At 39.7% G+C, this 19,533-nt stretch overlaps 7 protein-coding genes across 8 annotated transcripts; 6 read left to right on the top strand and 1 right to left on the bottom strand.

The window, feature by feature from the left end:
* Positions 1-89: 89 nt before the first annotated feature.
* Positions 90-1,013, top strand: LOC111600996 (ORM1-like protein). 2 transcript variants are annotated; one of them, XM_023317389.2, is made up of 4 exons: positions 90-433; positions 499-650; positions 711-839; positions 890-1,013. In XM_023317389.2, the coding sequence occupies exons 1-4, from the start codon at positions 257-259 to the stop codon at positions 903-905; spliced, it is 474 nt and encodes a 157-aa protein (XP_023173157.1). In that variant the 5' UTR covers positions 90-256; the 3' UTR covers positions 906-1,013. The 2 variants fall into 2 exon arrangements, with proteins under 2 accessions (XP_023173157.1, XP_023173158.1); XM_023317390.2 differs by having other exon boundaries at positions 711-1,013.
* A 244-nt stretch (positions 1,014-1,257) lies between these two features.
* Positions 1,258-2,678, top strand: LOC111600995 (aldose 1-epimerase). The gene is made up of 2 exons (XM_030225786.1): positions 1,258-1,414; positions 1,484-2,678. Exon 2 carries the CDS (start codon positions 1,515-1,517, stop codon positions 2,646-2,648), a length of 1,134 nt encoding a protein of 377 aa, XP_030081646.1. The 5' UTR covers positions 1,258-1,414; positions 1,484-1,514; the 3' UTR covers positions 2,649-2,678.
* A 257-nt stretch (positions 2,679-2,935) lies between these two features.
* LOC111600993 (probable fumarate hydratase, mitochondrial) lies at positions 2,936-4,611 on the top strand. The gene is made up of 2 exons (XM_023317385.2): positions 2,936-3,202; positions 3,263-4,611. The coding sequence occupies exons 1-2, from the start codon at positions 3,017-3,019 to the stop codon at positions 4,544-4,546; spliced, it is 1,470 nt and encodes a 489-aa protein (XP_023173153.1). The 5' UTR covers positions 2,936-3,016; the 3' UTR covers positions 4,547-4,611.
* Positions 4,612-5,054: 443 nt separating this feature from the next.
* LOC111600994 (fumarate hydratase, mitochondrial-like) lies at positions 5,055-6,589 on the top strand. Its single transcript, XM_023317386.2, has 3 exons — positions 5,055-5,189; positions 5,247-6,255; positions 6,311-6,589. The coding sequence occupies exons 1-3, from the start codon at positions 5,055-5,057 to the stop codon at positions 6,568-6,570; spliced, it is 1,404 nt and encodes a 467-aa protein (XP_023173154.2). The 3' UTR covers positions 6,571-6,589.
* Positions 6,590-7,399: 810 nt separating this feature from the next.
* Positions 7,400-9,044, bottom strand: LOC111600969 (fibrinogen-like protein 1). Its single transcript, XM_023317351.2, has 4 exons — positions 8,823-9,044; positions 8,220-8,762; positions 7,593-8,146; positions 7,400-7,527 (listed from the first exon to the last, which is right to left on the bottom strand). Exons 1-4 carry the CDS (start codon positions 8,883-8,885, stop codon positions 7,410-7,412), a joined length of 1,278 nt encoding a protein of 425 aa, XP_023173119.1. The 5' UTR covers positions 8,886-9,044; the 3' UTR covers positions 7,400-7,409.
* A 1,018-nt stretch (positions 9,045-10,062) lies between these two features.
* Positions 10,063-11,360, top strand: LOC111600936 (aldose 1-epimerase). The gene has a single exon (XM_023317307.2). The coding sequence runs from the start codon at positions 10,194-10,196 to the stop codon at positions 11,295-11,297; it is 1,104 nt and encodes a 367-aa protein (XP_023173075.1). The 5' UTR covers positions 10,063-10,193; the 3' UTR covers positions 11,298-11,360.
* A 51-nt stretch (positions 11,361-11,411) lies between these two features.
* Positions 11,412-12,538, top strand: LOC111600937 (copper transport protein ATOX1). Its single transcript, XM_023317308.2, has 3 exons — positions 11,412-11,664; positions 11,734-11,809; positions 11,969-12,538. Exons 1-3 carry the CDS (start codon positions 11,659-11,661, stop codon positions 12,100-12,102), a joined length of 216 nt encoding a protein of 71 aa, XP_023173076.1. The 5' UTR covers positions 11,412-11,658; the 3' UTR covers positions 12,103-12,538.
* Positions 12,539-19,533: the final 6,995 nt, after the last annotated feature.

The raw sequence follows: 19,533 nt of genomic DNA, 5'->3' as shown, positions 1-19,533 counted from the left end.
AAAAAGTTTCTTTGATGTAAATCTTATATTTATCTGTTTCACAGCATTGAAAAATATGCCATTCATTGCAAAGTACGAGAATTTTTTATGAACTGAACAAGTTCAGATACAATGAAATATTTTAATATCGATATATAAATATGCGATCCAATAATCGATAGCTAATAGTAATTCTTGTATTTCGTAGAGCTATCATCTCTATTTTATAAAACAATTACCGAAATTCGCAGCGACTAAAGTGCAACTCCAGACAAAAATGACATCAATTGCAGGAGGACACGGGGAGACAAATCCAAATAGCTCTTGGCTAAGTGCGCGTGGCTTTTGGCTTGCTTATTTTCTTGGATTACTCTTTGTGCATTTACTGCTCTTATCAGTGCCCTTTGTAACAATTTCTGTAGCCTGGACAGCGACCAATTTGCTACACAATGTAGTAAGTATTGATGCCCCATACAAATTACACGGAACATACCATAATTATTAACTGACTTTTTACAGGCACACTTGTATTTTCTACACATCATTAAAGGAGCTCCTTGGCTAAGTATCGAGAATGACGGCAGTCGGCAATGGACACACTGGGAACAAATAGATGACGGCGTTCAATTAACTCCAACGCGCAAATTTCTAACTGCTGTGCCAATTGTTTTGTATGTAGTATTTTATAGATATGATATTGGTAATTTCTAATCGAACTACATTTGTTGCAGATTCCTTCTCACTTGCCTGTACACCCGTAACAGTACCGAACATTTCATTGCAAATTTCATATCCTTGGTGGTGGTCACGCTGCCGAAGTTACCGCAGTTCCATGGTGTTCGTTTGTTTAATATTAATAAGTACTAAAATGCAGTCGTATATAAGGATGTAAATAACTTCTGCCAAACAGGTGGGCTTATCGTTAAATGGGCCTGTGTATATACTATTTATTGATAAAAGACTAAGCAGATAGCAGGCATTTAACTTGTTGTTGGATTTATGTAAATATACTTCTGTTTACTACTGGCTAATGTGTATCGATATTAAATATTGATTTATAACTGTCAAAAAACGTGTGTATTTTAAACAAAATTTACAAGTATATAACTGCAACACGTACATAGAATGCACGAATACATGTGCATTATGTTATGTATCAAATTATATACAATTTAGGTTTGCTGACACTATATATTTCCAGAGAGAGAGAGAGAGAGCGAGTGCTAAACAACTACTACCTGAGTTACACAACTCTCATATACATGCATACAGATCTATGAGCTTATCAGCAACGTCGTTCTTCAACAATAAAAAATAGCACTTGCATTGCAAAATGCATCAGTTTATAGAGCGCCGGCGAGCGGCATCTATTGCCCTTTTTGACTTTGGAGCACCATCGCGCGACCTTTACGGAATTCAAGTACAATAATATAAGGTGTGTGTCAGACTGTCAGGCAGTTATTGTTATTTTGTTTTTCGAGTAAGAACCTATCAAATTTGTTAGCTAAACCAGGAGCCAACAACAGCGTCAGGAAATGTCGGTTACAATTACGGAAGAAATCTTTGGCCTGGCGAAGAATCCCTTTACCAATGCACCCGAAATGGTGCGCCGCTTTACAATGACCAATCGGAACAAGTTGTCCGTTTCGGTCATACAACTCGGCGCTATCATCCAGAGCGTACGTATGCCGGATGCTTATAATAAGATTGAAGATGTGTGTCTTGGTTTTGATGACATTGCCAGTTATGTTAATGCCAAAAAAGCGTACATTGGCGGCACTCTGGGCCGTGTGGCAAATCGTGTGGCCAATGGTTCGTACTCTCTGGGGGAGACCAAGTTCGAGCTAACCAAGAACTTCAAGGACACGTATCAGCTTCACGGAGGCTTTGTTGGCTTCGATAGCGTTATCTGGGAGGTGGCACGCAAATCAGATTTGGGTATTACCTTTAGGCACATATCACCCGATGGGCACGAGGGATACCCGGGCAATCTAACTGTCACAGTAACCTATTGGCTGGACGAGCAGAACCATCTGGGTATACGCTACGAGGCGCTTACAGACAAAGTGACTCCCATCAACTTGTCCAATCATGCCTACTTCAATTTAGCTGGTCATAATGCAGGCGTCAAGGGGCTGACTGAGCATACAGTGGAGATTATGTCCTCAAGGATTATCGATACGGACGACGACCAAATTCCTACCGGTAAATTCTTAAATGTAGATGACACGGTCTTTGATATGCGCATACCCGTCTTGCTGGGAGATCGGCTCAAGCAGTTCGATGATCGTAAAATCAAGGGATATGACAACTGCTTTGTTGTTAACGAGGGCATGGACAATGGCGTCAATCTGATTGGAAAGCTGAAGCATCCACCCAGCGGCCGAACCATGGAAATTTATTCCAATCAGCCAGGTCTGCAGTTCTACACGGCAAACAATTTGCCAGACGAGGCGAATGGTGATGCACCCATGATTGGTAAGGAATGTTCACATTATTGCAAGCACGGCTCATTTTGTGTGGAAACCGAAAAATTTCCGGACGCTGTCAACCATCAATATACCGAATTCCCCTCGGTCTTTCTCAGCCCCACCGAAAAGTACATGCATGAAGTCATGTTCAAGTTTGTCGTCGAGCAATCCTGGAATTGCTGTTGTAATAATAAATAAATTAATAAAAGAGCTGACACTTTGATAGAATTAAATGTGTTTTAAAATCTAGATAAGGGATATGCAAGTTTCTTCAACTCTGCTGAAGATACAGCGCTAGAAATTGATTATACAATAAATATAAGTATAAGACATGTCATAGCATGACCAGCTCTTTCTACAATCAACTGATTATAAAGCAGCCCATAGTATATAAGTAGTAGAAATAGTTTATAGAAGCCTCTGCAATTTATATTGAATATATAAGAAATAAATATAGATTGACATATATTATCTTCTACCCTTAGATCCCAGTAGTCTGTATACACAATTCTTTCGGACTTTCCACAATACGTACAAACATAGCTGGGCCCTCTTAGTAGTTTAAGATGTCTTTCGATCAAAAGGAAATGTTTACTCTGATGTACAAACTGGCGCGTCTGACCGAGGCGGATACAAGGCTCGAATACGATGAGATGGGGGCAATAAATGTGCCCGTGGATCGTTTGTATGGGCCGCATACAATGCGTTCGGCAATGAATTTCGATATAGGTGGCATGGAGGAGCGCATGCCGGTAAGTAGGCGCCTCTGATTAAGCTAGTCAGTATAAGATGCCGCCAGCTGTTCCCTGCAGCGCCCCATAATCATAGCCTTGGGCATCATAAAGAAGGCCGCCGCCCAAGTTAACAGGCAGAGCGGGCTGGATCCGACTATCTGCGATGCCATTCTGAAAGCTGCCGATGATGTTATATCCGGCAAGCTGTACGATGAGAACCATTTCCCGTTGGTCATTTGGCAGCCGGGCTCGGGCAAGTCGTCCGACATGAATGTCAACGAAGTGATTGGCAACCGCGCCAATCAAATACTGAGCGGTCAGCTGGGCAGCAACAAGCCAGTGAGTCCCGTAGAGCATGTCGACATGTCTCAGAACTGCAGCGACAGCTTCTCGTCTGCCATCAATATTGCCGTTATCATGCAACTGAATGATAAGCTCTTGCCTTCGCTGAAGGGCGTCATAGAGGTCCTACAAAATAAGGAGCAGGAGTTCAGCAATATTATTAAGATCGGACGCACTCATCTCATGGACTCAGATCCCTTGACCCTGGGACACGTGTTCGGCAGCTACAAGCAAATGATGATCAACAACAGCTTGAGACTCAACTCGTGCATCCAGAGATTATATGAAATTTCTGTCAGTAGCTCGGCCTGCACATGTACATCTTGCAACGAGGAGTTCGGAGCTCAATGCATCACTAATATTGCGGACATCACGGGGTCGCCTTTCGTTGCGGCACCCAACTTCTTTGAAGCGCTCAGTGCACGGGACTCAATGGTCGAATTTCATGGCGAACTGAACAGCATTGCTGTCAGTCTCATGAAGATTGTTAATGATATACGGCTCTTGGGTTCCGGCCCACGTTGTGGATTTAACGAGCTCTCGTTGCCGGAGGGAGAGATAGACTGCTCAGTATTGCCGGGCACAGTAAATACCACGCAGTGCGATGTGTTGACTATGATTTGTGCACAGGTGATGGGCAACCAAGTTGCCGTGTCCATTGGTGGTTCCAACGGACACTTCGAGCTCAACGCCTTTATGCCCTTGATCGCCTCAAATGTGTTACGTTCCATCGCTCTATTGAGCGACGGCTTGAATGAATTTACCAACAGTTGCCTCAAGGGCATCCAGGCGAACAAAGGGAACATAACGAAGGCCTTAAATCAATCTCTAGTCATGGCCACTGCACTTGAGCCGTATGTGGGCTTAGAGAAGACAATCGAAATAGCTAACCTAGCGCACGCAAATGGTACCACCGTGAAGATGGAGGCTTACAAGAAAGGCATATCCAATGCCGACCTTGATAACTGGCTGCAGTTGGATAAAATGTTGGGCCCAAATGAATATACCAATGAGAAATGACAAAAATAACTAATTGATTTTAAAGCTCAATAAAGTATTCCAAGTAACCAAAATTAACTTCAGTTTATTTATGTCCATATTGGAATTGACCAATGTCCTTCATGCTCTTCGTTCGTCTGTCTGTATCGCCGCTATTGAAGCTATAGACTTGAAGCTTGGAACATTTACTCGTGGTTACCCTCTGGGAAAAACTATTTCGGGTCGTGTTACAGACTATATATATATATAGTATGCTATACTATAAGCCAAGAATAGAAATGTGAAAGGGATAAGGATGGGAATGGATCCAAGCCATAACTGTCTCTTGTACAATTCTAGAGCTGAACTTCAAAATTTGCCATGCGAATGGCTGCTGAGATTGTCGACGATCACTGGCACCGACTAACACTAACATTCTAATATGAGATACTTGAAAGAAATACTCTAAGGTGAGGTAGGCTTGGCTTTAAATTTTTATAATTATATTTCTAGACGCTGTGTTCCATATAATACATATAAACAAGACAAGATGAGTCAGCCGAAGAGTCGCGTTGAGAGCGACACGATCGGGCAAATCGAGGTGCCAGCTGATCGTTACTTTGGGGCCCAGACTATGCGTTGTCTGAACAATTTTCCCTGTAGCGAAATGGCTGAACGCATGCCGGTAACTACTGAAGCGACACACAGAAATGAGGTCTTTATGCTCACATTACCTTTACAGAAGCCCATTATCCAGGCCATGGGCATATTGAAGAAGGCCGCCGCTGAGGTCAATAAGGAGTTTGGGCTGGACAGCAAGATCGGCACATCTATTTCGACTGTTTGTGATGACATCATCTCGGGCAAGCTGTACGATGAGGGTCATTTTCCACTGCCCATTTGGCAAACGGGATCTGGCACAATGACGAACATGAATGTCAATGAGGTGATTAGCAATCGTTGCATTGAGAAAGATGGTGGTGAGATGGGCTCTAAGGATCCGGTGCATCCCAATGACCATGTGAACAAGTCCCAGAGCTCGAATGACACTTTCCCAACAGCCTTACACATTTCAGTGGCTCTTCAGCTGGTCAAGGACCTGAAGCCAGCGATCACTGAGCTGCGCGACGCTCTCAAGGCTAAGTCTATGGATTGGAAGAACATTATCAAAATTGGACGCACACACACACAGGATGCGGTGCCACTGACATTGGGACAGGAGTTCAGCGGCTATACACAGCAGTTAACCAATGGGCTGGAGCGAATCGATGCGGTATTGCCTCATGTCTATCAACTGGCTCTGGGTGGCACCGCCGTGGGCACCGGTCTCAATACCTACAAGGGATTCGCAGAGAAGTCCGCCAGTCGCATTGCCCAGCTCACATCTTTGCCATTTGTGAGTGCTCCGAATTTCTTTGAGGCCTTGGGCTCCAGGGATGCCATGGTCGAGGTGCATGGCGCATTGAACACCATTGCCGTAAGCCTCATGAAGATTGCCAATGATATACGATTCCTGGCTTCAGGGCCGCGCTGCGGCTTGGGCGAGCTCTCTTTGCCAGAGAACGAGCCAGGAAGCTCGATAATGCCGGGCAAAGTAAATCCCACTCAATGCGAGGCGTTGACTATGATCTGTGCTCAGGTCATGGGTAATCATGTAGCCGTCTCTGTGGGCGGCTCCAATGGGCACTTCGAGCTGAATGTTTTTAAGCCGTTGATAGCGTCCAACGTCATACGTTCGATAAGGCTGCTAAGTATTTTGCTATCCCAATCTCTTTGAATGTTAGACTAAGTGTTTGTCTCATATAGCGGATGGCTGTAACACATTCACCAAGAACTGCGTTGTTGGAATGAAGCCGAACAAGGAGCGGATTCAACAGCATGTGAACGAGTCTCTGATGCTGGTGACAGCACTCAATCCTCACATTGGCTATGATAAGTCAGCCAAAATAGCCAAGGAAGCTCATAAGAATGGTACCTCTCTGAAGCAGGAGGCCATCAATGCTGGCATCTCGGAAGAAGATTTCGACGAATGGGTACGCCCGGAAAACATGCTTGGCCCCGCCTAATATAATTTCATGTACATGTATTTTCTTAAGCAGTTAATAAACTCGAGGGTTTTATGGTTTGTGTAAAATGCCGTTGTTTGCTGATAGCTCAAAGTGCCCTAACAAATTAAATTGTGCGAAAGAGAGGAGTCGAGACGGCTGGACTAAGAGCTGATATTCCAATCGTCATAAGCTTCTTTTACACACACGGCTTGCAACACTCGCACACATAAGCAGGAGCTCTGCCTGCAGCACAGCTTACACAATTAAGTTTCGACAGCAAATCCCAAGATATGGGCTGCGTATGTGTGTGTGAGGGTATTGTTTGAAATTACATATCAGTAAGAGAAGAGTAGAATGATTGAAATATCAACTCTTCCCGTGGTATCTCTCGAGCACTCTTAGTTGTTTGACAGTTGCTCATGAATTATTTTTAATTTCTCTCTAATAGCAACTTCTCAATGGGATCTTATGAAAAAAAATTAAACTCAAACTGCGTGCGCCAAACAGGAATATATATTTCAAATTTGCAGTCCTCAGCTTTAAAGGCTTTCGAGATTTATGCGGGCGTACGGACAATCAGACGGAGATGGCTAGATCGAGTCAGCTCGTCGCCTTAATCAAGATGTATACACTTTATGCAAAGCTTTATTTGGCGTATTACATACAAACCTGTTACTGTTGAACCCATTCAAATATTCACCGTCGGCCCACAATTTATCTGCAAGTTTTTGATCTAAAATTGACCAATTTATTTTGGCTTTTTTTTAATAGCTTCATTATTTGAAAATTTTGATAAATATATATACATATATAATAATAATAAAACAACAAAAAATGATTTGATTGACGTTTTAAAATTACACTTGCTTTCGCCTAATTAACATTTGTACAGATTCCACAAATTTATATGTGCCATTTCCTCTGCACCACCATACACCAAATTCAGTTTTTTCATTGAATGTTCCATTCAAATTGCTGCAGTTGCACAGTTTATAATTGAGATGAATACAAATAAGTTGGGAAGATATATTTCTCCTTACCAATTGGGATACTCATGCTGCCACCAGCGGTTGTATTCCACGGTGGTTTTGGTATCATACCGAATGGTCCTGAATATATGGTGCTCGTGTGTGCGCAGTCCGTCGCCAGCATTTCCAACATAATTGCCGAGCGATCTCAGCTTATAGTCATCGCTTTTGCCAGAAATGGCAAAGTTGTCATAATAGGCATATCGAGTTTCCTTATTGGCAAATACCAAATGGATGTAGAGTTCATGCATGTGACCTTTGGTCATTGCATGTATCTTGTCCAGGCCGATCCAATAATCCTCGTCTAAGTTGCCGAAGCCCTCCACAAAAGAAAACCAGCCTTGATTGAAGTCTACCATTTTATAACCACGACGCTGAATGACCATCCAGCTGGGGCCAGTTGTGACATTTTCAACAGCTACCTTGATTGGACCAATGCGGGGCAGGGACATGATTTTAATTTCGGTTCTTTTTTCCCCACAAAGGATCTGCTGCAGTTCTTTGATTGTGCAGCCGATCAAACGATCATTTTGCTTACATAGCATGAGTGCGGCATCAAACTTAAGCTTGCATAAGGATTAAAAAGAATAGCTGATAGATTGATAAAGCCAGATTGGGCTGGATTCTCCCATTGCTTACCAGATTTTGAGTTGCCCTCACTCTTTCCGCATTGGTTGCTAACTTACTTTCGAGTAGTGAAATTTTCTGATCTCGTTCCCTGATTTTCATCTCACTATCGTTAATAGTTACTTTTAGCGAGGAAACCTCTTCATCTGACCTAATAGTTAATTCGCATTGCTCCTTAATTTTGTTTTCTAACTCCTCGATATGTTTCTCCTTTTCTATAATGATGGCATATTGTGTGTTGATCACTTCGTTTTTCTCGCGAATGGTTGATTCGTAGCTAACGCTTAGACTATCTTGCTCTTTCTTTAATGCGACTATTTTTGAATGCCTTTCAGCGAGTTTCGCCTTTAGGAATGATACCAGCTCATTATTGTTCTCATTAGTGTTCTTATACGTTTCCAAACATGTTTGAAGAGCCATGATGACGTCATCTTTGATTTTACATTTCTCGCTGTATAAATTTAGCTTCTCCTTGTATACCGAAAATTTAATTTTCTTCAGCTGAGAAATTGTACTGCAGGCATTATCCCGTAAAATTTCCCACTCATTCGGCGGCTATACAAAAACAGGCCTGATTCAGAAAGTTACTCAGCAATGGCCTTTGCCGACGCTCACCACAACTTTCTCCGATGTGTCCTCTGGTTCCAATTGAATAGTAAATATATTTTGAGTATTCATAATGGTATAAAATTATGGCATTGAAATTGTGGAAGTTCCATTGAATATTGAATCGCCCACATCTGATTTTTTGCTTAAACGTCAAGCAAATGTCACAACAACAGTAAGCTATGTCATTTACAATATAAGTCGAGCCAAAGCTATGTGATGCAAAGAATTTATCCATTTGAACACTAAATTAAATCTAACTGAAATGTAAAGGGATTAACATATTGTTATCGATGTTATCGATTTTGTACCATTTGCAACCGTTTTCGTTTTAGCCACTATAGGTGACGAACATTCAAACGAATCAATATTGATATGATTTATGCCATGTAGATTTGTATAATTATTTTAATAACATATGGTCTGATCAAGAAAAGAATTCTAAAGACAGTTCTGCCATCTTATTAATCTTCATGTTACTACTCCTTAATTATTACAAACCTAGTAACATATGTAAGCAATTTTGTCATTGACTTTGGTAAATTTTTGGATTTATTTTTGGAAACTCTTAATTTTTTTAAAAACGTAAAATTTCCCGTTTAAATATAGATGATTAATAATACTATTTTCCACTTAAGCCTTAAATAAGCCTTAAATATTTTAGTTTGAGGTCGCTTTAAATGCTTGTAAAGACGTTATTAATCAATGAATATGTTGACCGATATACCAGATTTCTATTTTATATAGATAACTTATAATTTGCGACATTATTCTAAATTAAATCATTTAAATTAAGTCATGTCAAAAACAAAATTCGAAAATTTTTTTTATATTTAATTAGTTAAAGATCCTTCAAAAGGAGTTTAAAATAACCATAATTAATACCTTATTGTTATTGATAATACCTTAATGATTTTAATCGATATGTTGTTAAATGTTTGAATATTACAAATTAGTTTTTTTATTATTTAGTTTTATTTAATATTTATTTTGTTTTCTGAATATCGCTGTGACTGTCCACTTAACGATGCTTTCAAATTTACGTTAAAAAGACTATACAATTCTAAATAGATTGCGCTCAGCTGATCATTACTCATATCGAGTATATTTCGAATTTATGTATCGATATTTCTATATCGGACGCCAACTTTAATTTGGAAATGTTTAAGTTCAAGTATTTAAAAAAAATCCTTTTAGTTAGAAAGAGATTTAATGTAGGCTAAATGTACTTTTTATATTTAGCGTTCAAGTTGGCTTTTCTAAATTCGTATGTTTTGAGCGATCGACTATACAATTAATTACATTTTAAATTTTATTTTGACTCATGATATTCGAAATTGTAGTTTTGTCTTGAAAGCTTAAATTTTGCATCCCATAAATATGGTAAGAGTAGTGGAAGATGTATTTGGAATCGCAGTTAATCCCATGACCCAAAAAACCGATCATGTGCGCCGTTTCACATTGTTTACGGAAAAGGGCATGTCCGTGGCTATATTAACATTGGGTGGTATTGTACAAAGCATCAAGGTGCCAGACGCTAATAACAAGCTGGAAGACGTTTGTCTAGGCTATGATGATGTCGCCGGTTATTACCGTAACCAAAAATTGTATTTTGGGGCTATAGTTGGACGAGTGGCGGATCGAGTGTCACGCGGCCAATTCAAGCTGTGTGGCAAAGATATAAATCTATCTCGAAACTACAAGGATCTTTACCATCTGAATGGCGGCTATGTGGGCTTTGATAGCGTAATCTGGGATGTGGTTGGCATACACAAGGATGGTGTTACTTTGCAGCATGTTTCACCGGACGGGCACGAGGGCTATCCGGGCGAGATAACAGTCAATATTAACTATTCACTTAATGAAACGGGTTGCTTGGGCTTGCGGATAGAGGCGCGTGCGAAGGACACCACCTGCATCAACATTGGTCACAATTGTCTTTTTAATCTAGCAGGTCACAGTACGGGTAGGGACACACTCCTCCAACATATGATAATGATAAAGGCGAATTCGCTTGTGGATACGGATCTTGAACAGATTCCCACTGGCAAAATAATGCCAGTGCGTAATACTCCCTATGACTTTACCACGTTAACCAATTTGGGAAAACGACTTAATCAGGTTTATCGTTGTCCAATTAGCGGGTTTGATAACAACTACTGCGTGGATGTAGATCCAAATCTAGTGAAGTTAGTTGCCCGCGCGGTTCATCCATGTTCGGGTCGATTTATGGAAATTCATACCAATCAACCTGGACTGCATTTCTATACAGCAAACTCTTTGCCCGAAGAAGAGCGCGGAGATATTCCCAATGTTGGGAAGGGCGGTACTCATTATGCACAACACGGTGCATTCAGCTTGCGGACTCAAAAATATCCTGATGCGATGAACAACTCGGATTTCCCAACGACTATTGTTAATCCGGGTCAATTATATGATCATCAAGTGGTTTATAGATTTGGTGCATGCCCAAAACGTGTGTAAGAATTGGTATCTAATAACATTTGCCAAAAATAAATAATATCAAAAAATGAGTAGTAGATAAAATAATAATTATTATTATTTAAAAGTATTTATACGGTGCTGCCAGATTTCTTATTCAATATCGATACATCGATAAATTCAACGGAACACAACTATCGAGTTCCATCGATTGCCTAAATCACAGCACAAACACAAAAGAAAAATATTTTATTATTTGTCAACGATTGAAAGGGTAGAGTGTGCCACGTTTAATACAACAATAAAATTAATCGTCTTCAAGCTGTTTAATTTACCGCAAGTCTATAAGCATACTACGGCAGACTCGAGCCGTCCAAGCAGCAGCAACAGCACAAACAGCAGGATGACAGTACGTACAAAAAGAAATACATTTCATTCATTAAAATTAGGTTAATTGGCATATTTCTCTATTTTGCAGGTGCATGAATTCAAAGTGGAAATGTCGTGTGGTGGATGTGCCAGCGCCGTGGAAAAGTGTTTAGCCAAATTAGGTGGTATGTACACACATATTTACACGGAATAATTAAGCATTAGGCTTTGTGCTGGTATTATTAAGTACATATATTAATAATGCTGTCTCTTATCAGTTCGACGGCATTTCTTTGGTCGCGGTTGCCAACTAAAGTTTGTTTTTTGCATTTTGCATTTTGTAGATAAGGTGGAAAAAGTGAACATAAATTTGGAGACGAAGACGGTAAGCGTTACGTCCAACTTACCGTCCGAGGAACTGTTAGCACAGCTGCGCAAGAGCGGCAAAACGGTGTCATATGTTGGTGTGAAGAAATGAGATGAGTTTCTCAGCAAGTTTCAGAAATACGGCAAACTGAAACTTGAAGTCTAATAATTAATGGAACTCTGAATGGATTTCGTGATTGCCTTGCTTTGCCTGACGATGTCATCGATGTCACTATGTGAGAAACAGCCACAACAAAACATTAAAAGAAAACAGCGTGATGCACACGTTCGACGAGATGAAATCTTACAAACAAAATATACATTACAGTGATTAGAAGGATAAACAAACATGATATAGGCATAGGCAGCTTATCTACAAAGTTTGCTTATGGATTTGCTTTAACTCCAAATTTTAAGTAGTTGAAATTCTCGTATCTCAAGATAGTATTTGTATTAGAAGAGTTGTACTCCAATAGATCCAGAATTTAAAATTCAAATTTTTACAATTAAGTAGAAGATGCGATAATTGAATTATATACATATATATACCCCAATTAAATATTTAGAAATATTCAAAATATTTCCAATATAATTCAGCTAATAATTAAACACAAACAAAATATGCCAATTACCTTCTTATGATATACCAATTTACATATATACATATATAAATAAATTACAAATTTTAACAAATTAAAATTTTTAAGATAATAAATCTTATAATAAATAAATATGTTTTGCAAATCTTAACTTTATTGTAGTTTTCAAATGAGATTGTAGCGTCTAGGAATTATTTAATCTAATCATCATCGTTCTTCGAATCAATATCGGTTAATATATAAATTTTGAATTCAAAAAGATTATAACGGGATCTTATTGTTGGCTTCTGCTGCCAGCCAACCTAATTGCCTTGCATCTCTATAAAGAAGATGAAGAGGCAGACTCTGTAATAAGAGGATCCCAATCGAATGCGGGCACTTAGTCATGCTCGCAGCGCGTCGTTGTCCAAACGAATCAGCGACAAATATCATGCTAATGGCTAACAATAGCAATAACAATAGAGGCTTGGGAACATAATATGTCATAAATCTGGGGAACGGCAAACCCAAAGCTATCAAAAATGTATTTTGAAACATGTTCGAGGCGTAACGAAATTATCAATCAAATGCCACATTGGCATGCAAAGAATGCAACACACTCTCTCACACACACACACTTATACCAATGCACTAATTGAGTTTAGAGTTGGGTCGACAAACGGAACGTTGCGTTTGTTTGGGGGCTTCGGAATTTGATGTTGTCGTCGTCGTCGTCGTCGTCGTCGTTGGTGTCGCTACCTGCGTTTTACCTTTTGCTTTGTTGTGGTTGCATTTTGCGGCTCGTGTTGATTTATGCCCCATGCAGCGACGCAGGACCGGAATGGAACGGAACCGCATTGAGACCTTAGCACCTGAAGGTTGCCCAGCCAGCTATTCAGGAAAAAGGTACAGGGAATACGATCAACCGAAGGCAGTCACCACAGCGCTGCTGTCACAATAAACGTCAACGACACAGTCACGTCCTTGCCCAATGATTATTTTCAAGTGATGCAAGAGATTTTCAGATTACGGCGCTGTCCCGAGGCAATCCCATCCTCGAAGGCAGCAGTAGGTAAACGCAAATTATTAGCGCTAATGCCGTTTAAATTGCCTCAGTAAAATAACAGCTGGTGTGCCACTGCTGCCCTACACATTGCCACACAACTAATGAGCAGCATTAAAATTCCTGGCAACAATGTTGATTATGAGCTGAGCAGGTCTGCTCTGCCATAATATGCTCTGTCATCTAATCATATGCAATATCATGCTCAATCCATGCAGCAGAGTGAGCAACTAATAACAGATATCAAAGAGTTCTCATTGCAGTCTTGCATATTGATCTCTAATTACAGATTCCGAAATTTAAACTACAAATTGTATGAAAATAATTATGAAATTATGGAATTTCTAATGCTCCAAAATCATCTATTTTCTTGCTAAACACATGAAATTGTTATTCACAATATATATATTTTTAAATATATATCAAAGTTTAAGCTGTAAGAAAGGTAAATAAAATTAAAGAAAATGTATTATAAATATAAATAAATAAAAACTATTTCCAAGTTTTGGCATATTCAATTTAATTTTATATAAAATTATAGGCAACAAATTAAAGTTGTAATTGAGATATAATAGCTAAATTTTCAAGTTCCTCTTCTGCTTAGAACAAGTGTTTTTTATTAACTAAATTCAATATTTTCGAAAGCAAGCCTTGCCAGAGAGCGCTGAGAGCAGATAAAATTTTCAAATTCATTCATAAAATTCAAAATATATTTTTATTAAAATATAACAAAATGCAATATTTGATTCATATTAATTTTTTTATTATATAAATTTGTTTAATATTTGCACTTCTCCTGACCAAAGAGAACTGTTTGATAGTTGATCAACAGTACTTGAGGCGCATCAATTAGTTATTTTAATTCATATTTATATAGATAATAAAATCAAAAAGTTATATTTGTAATGTTGACTGTAAATCATTGCTGTTAAGCCACATGTTTGAGGTTTTTTCCATCACAGACGTCGTAGGCTCAAGGTGTAGTTATTGCAGCTCTTATTCCTTCCAATAGAGAGAAATACTGTATTAAAAACAAGATCGAAATATAAGCTCACTTTTAAGCAATGTGAGAAAAAGCTTTGTCAGCTTATATACCCTAATGCTAATATACACAGAGAGCACATGTTGAGAGCATATTAGTTCGATCAATGCCTTCCCAAACTTCAGAATGAAGTATTTTTGTTTTTTTGTTTTTGGTGTTTGAACACTTGGTACATTGAAAACATTCCAAAAATCGTTGGCTAAATTCTTTGGCGCATGCTTTTCAGCAACTCTTAACCAGTTGGCTGCCAGTTGATCAAGTGACTGCCCTGACGCTCGGGTTCGGTTCACGTTTGGGGCATTGGCAGGAGCAGAGCACAGCACAGAGCACAGAGTACAGAGCGCACGGACAGCGACTGGTTTTATACGTTGCGGCAGCTTCAAGCAAAAAAACAAACCAGCGGAAAAATGCCGCTCTTTATTGTCATAAGATTTGAAAAGAACCGACGAACTGGCCAGAACAATGCCACACTAAACTAAACTGAGCTGAGCAACGGCTGGGCAATAAATTCTGAAATAAGTTGAAGCCGATGCCAGCTCAAGTCTTTGAAACTTCGCACACACGACAAGGTCGTTTCAAAGCTTCCATATCTCACAGATTCTCTCTCGCTCGCTCCACCTCTGTCTTTGTCTCTCTTACTACAGGCTCGGTTCATTGAACCAGGTACTCCTACGCCGCAAATAGAAACCCGCAAAAAAGGAGCGGAAAAATCGAATACATTTGGCAATTGGCAATTGGCAATTGACAACTGGAAACAGTAGCCAATATATTTACGCCAAATGCGCCAACTGCAGTGGCGTTGGGAGTGCGCAGAGCTGCAAACCTGTCGCCGCCGCCATGGACATTCCTGGGCCACCAAACATTGTACGGGGTTGGAGGCTGGACGTGTGCCAAGCCCACGACAACGACTAGCACAACGACGTTGGCAGCGGAGCAATAGAGCCACGTCTGGTCATAACAAGAGCAAAAATGCTAAGCGTAAATAACTCATAGATAATAATGCCATGCATTTGCGAGTAAAGCAATTGCAATGCAGGCAAAACAAAAGACTTAGGACACGAACTTGCCAAAGGAGCAGCGCGCAGCCGCCGAGTCATGTAACAGCAGCGGCAGCAGCAGCAGCAGCCGCAGTCGCAGTAAAATCGGCTCAAAAACAAGATCAACTGGTTTCAAAGCAACTACCAGAGGCAAAAAAAAAAGAAAAAAAACTCACTCAATATCTTGAGCTCAAGACCTGTTGAGACCCAAGCAAGACCCATTGTTGGTCTATTGCGCGTGCCGTGCGCTGTAAAAATACTTTTTCCCAAAGAAGTTTCAGTTGTGTTTTTGACTTTTCGTCGTGCAGAACGATTCTGCTCTAAACGTGATTAACGCCCAGACGCAAAACGCAGACGCCGCGGGCGTTTTATGGGTGCATGTGAGTGTATGTGTGTGCGCGCGTGAGTGTGTGTATGTAATATTTCGCGAAAAGTTGTTTTCGCTGCAGCCCATACTTATATACATACAAATATATATATATATGTTTATATATAGTTTCTACCCATATGCATGCATACATATTTGTACATAAAGTCAATTTTCCTGTTAACGAAACCTGCCAAAACTGCAGCAGCAGCAGCAGTAACAACAACAACAACAACAACAAAATGTGCATGCAACATACGTAAATTTGGTGTCGAGTGCAACTCCCCTCATCCACCTCGGCCCACTTGGCAAACGTCGCTGTGTATGTGCGCGAGTTTAGTGATGTGCTAAATGCTAAACGTCTAGCAGATCAAAGTACTCGTAAATATGCAAATGCTACATGAATAATTATATCTCTCGAGTACCCGCAGTTGGGTGAAAGTAAAGCAATTTGTTGTAATTAATTGCACGCGAGCATCGCTCTTGAAGCTTACATACGAAAGTGGATTTATTTAAGACAATCATCTCTTCTGGATAATCAGCAAGCGGCTTAGAATTTATGGGATTTGTAGAAAAACTAAATGGATAAAACTATTTGAGGTGAGTAAGGGAGCTGCCCAGGTGAATGCATAAAATAAAATGTTACTGTAATCAATTATTATGTTATAGTGGAGATTAAGATCAACGAGATACAACAAATATTTTGATACTAACATTTACCCGCAGAGAGAACTATGTAGATGTCTTGCAAATTTCATTTGATTAGAATGAGTTCTAATACATAGTTTATATTCATATTTATATGTATAAATAAAATTCCCATTTATATATTGCAAGCTGATAGTCAAACAATAGACTTTGCATAAGTCAGCGGATCTTAAGTCAAGTAGCAAATTAGATTCCACACCTAAAGAACCCATTTCTATTCAGTTGACTCTTTAGATACTTTGATCTGATATGAATATGCTTAGTAGCTCCAAAGCAGGTTGTAGGTCAAAATTGAATAGGTTTATGCAAATATTGAAAGCTTACAACGGCTCAACTGTGTCGCAGCCCCATTTTATAAGCTTTGCTCGTTTGCTCTCTTGGCAAATTTATGCCGCGAATAAAACCCAACCGAAATTTGTGCCTTTTGGCTGAATCTTTCACAATATGGTCAAGCCGCCTTTTTGGCAGCCAGCACAAAATATGTCGCCTATCAAATAGATACATTTGCTGAGCGCTGTTGGCTGCTCGCTGTTCTGGTTTTAAGTGGAAAACAAACAAGCTCTCAAATAGTTTCGAAATAGCATACAAACAAACAGAAATGTTTATGCATATACCCACAGTCGATGGTAAACTATTTTTATTGACTCTAGCTTTGACGTTTGACACCTTTGCGCTTTTGTTTACGATCTCGACCAATGAGAGAGAACTTATTTCTCTCCTCTTCTGAGTTTTTGGATATAGAGTCATGTCAAGTGTGGTCCACAGGCGGGCATGACAGCATTAGGGCTTACCAAACGATGCTTAAATATGCCATTAAAAATGAATTTCGAAATGTATAACAGATTCTCTAAGAAAATGGAAAGCAGCAAGAAGTTAATAAAGTGTGAAGCAATATTAAAATAAGTTTAAAGCACGAAACAATTTATAAGAGAGAAATTTATCAAATTGTGTTTTATGTAATTTAAAATTGTTTAAAATAAATATAATTGAGAAAAAAGATATAGTTTCTACTTCAAGTGATGCGTTGTGACTTCCAATTCTTAATCTAGCACAGATTGGGAGACTTGAAACTATGGATATACAGTCCTCTATGCATGCCTCAGAGTAAGCTTAAGACTTCCTCTCACTGGAGCATTAAAAGAATTTTAATATATGTAAGAATGTATATATATATATATATATATATATATATATATATATATATATGTATATAATATGTATATAGGTTTGACAGCTTTTGATCATAATTAAATATTGAAAATCTCCCTTAGAGATGCAAGTTCACTAAGGCAATTGTAAATAAATAAATAAAAAAATGATATTTTGGTTCGAACAAGTAATATTGCTGTTATATGTAGTAGAAACCGAAACTGAAAATATTATTAAAGGCAATTGAACATGCTTAACGATCAAATTTAAAGCGAGTTGTATAAGGCACATTACACAATGGCCGCAGAGAGTACAAGTATTCTTTTGTGCTAGCTCGAGAGGCTCAACTGGTCCAGCTGGTCCCCAATTGAGATGGAGACTTTTGACTCGAGACTGTGGGTTGTGCCCTCCAGTGGGCTGAATTGGGGTAACACGAGACATAAGTCGCTCGTGCCGACACACCTGAGAGCTGACTCAACGACAACGTCAACGACAACGGGAACGGCAATCGACAGATCGAATGAAACATTACGAGATCATTTTATAGGGCCGCACTCAAAGCGAAAGGGACACAAAAGAGTTATGCGGAGTGTGAGTTGGGCACAAATAAGAAAAGAAACAAAATAAAACACAGACTGATAGACAGACAGACAGATAGACAGACACCTTTGTCAGCTCCAATCAGAGATCATAGATTGAGCTAGGTTTTAATTACCAGTGGAGCCCTTTTGTTGTTGTTGTTTTTGGTGTTTGATGGGCGCATAATCGACACCGTTATGCCGCGCTGAAGACAACTTGATACTGTCCCACTTGGAGCTGTCACCTGGCCTGTGCTTGTCAAGCAGGGCGCGGTCTCCAAGCCAATTGTCCAGTAAGTGCGAGCTTAGCACTCCGATTGCATAAGCTGGAAGCAAAACAGATTTTTCACTGTCAGATTTTTGTGTTTGCCCCTTGGCAGAGATCACGCGACAGTCGAGCTGCTAAAATGCTGTCTCGGTGGCATTTTTGTTGGCCCCAATAGCAAAGTGAACACAAACCCCAAGCTCCACAATCCATAATTTAAATGTCAATGAGCAAAAGAGCAGACAGCTAGCTAACCCAACAGCTGGCAGCTGGGTAGCTGAGTAGCTGAGTAGCTGGGAGCTGGAAGCTTGAAGCTGGCTCCAAGAGCTGACCCAATTTCAAGCAGTCAATGCAACAGGTCGGGCAGACCCGCAGACCTGGAGACCTGCAGACCCACAGCTCGTCGCCAGCTAAGCCTCAAAACAGAAACACTTTCTCTTGATCGGGTTCTCGAGTGACTCCGGTCGACGCGTCGACCGTCTGCAATTAAGAGAAAATTTAATTTTGAATTTATTAACAGCAAAGAAAAATACGAGCATGCAACATACAACATACAATAACAACAGCAGCAACAGCCAAAGTCAGTTGGATCGTTCGTTTTGACATTAATCAAGAGTTTGCCTGTTCTCATATGAGATGCCAGCAAATACAACAATAAATAATTTATGCCATGGCATACAATCAAGTTCAGGTCGAAAGCAGAAGGTATAATAATTAGGCACGTTATAGATTGAGCTTCTTTAACGAATGATAAAT

Source organism: Drosophila hydei, unplaced genomic scaffold (assembly GCF_003285905.1).
Source record: "Drosophila hydei strain 15085-1641.00,03,60 unplaced genomic scaffold, DhydRS2 tig00000001-arrow-pilon, whole genome shotgun sequence".
Lineage (NCBI taxonomy): Eukaryota > Metazoa > Arthropoda > Insecta > Diptera > Drosophilidae > Drosophila > Drosophila hydei.
The sequence above is the reverse complement of the archived record's forward strand: the minus strand, read 5'-3'. Positions and strand labels throughout refer to the sequence as shown.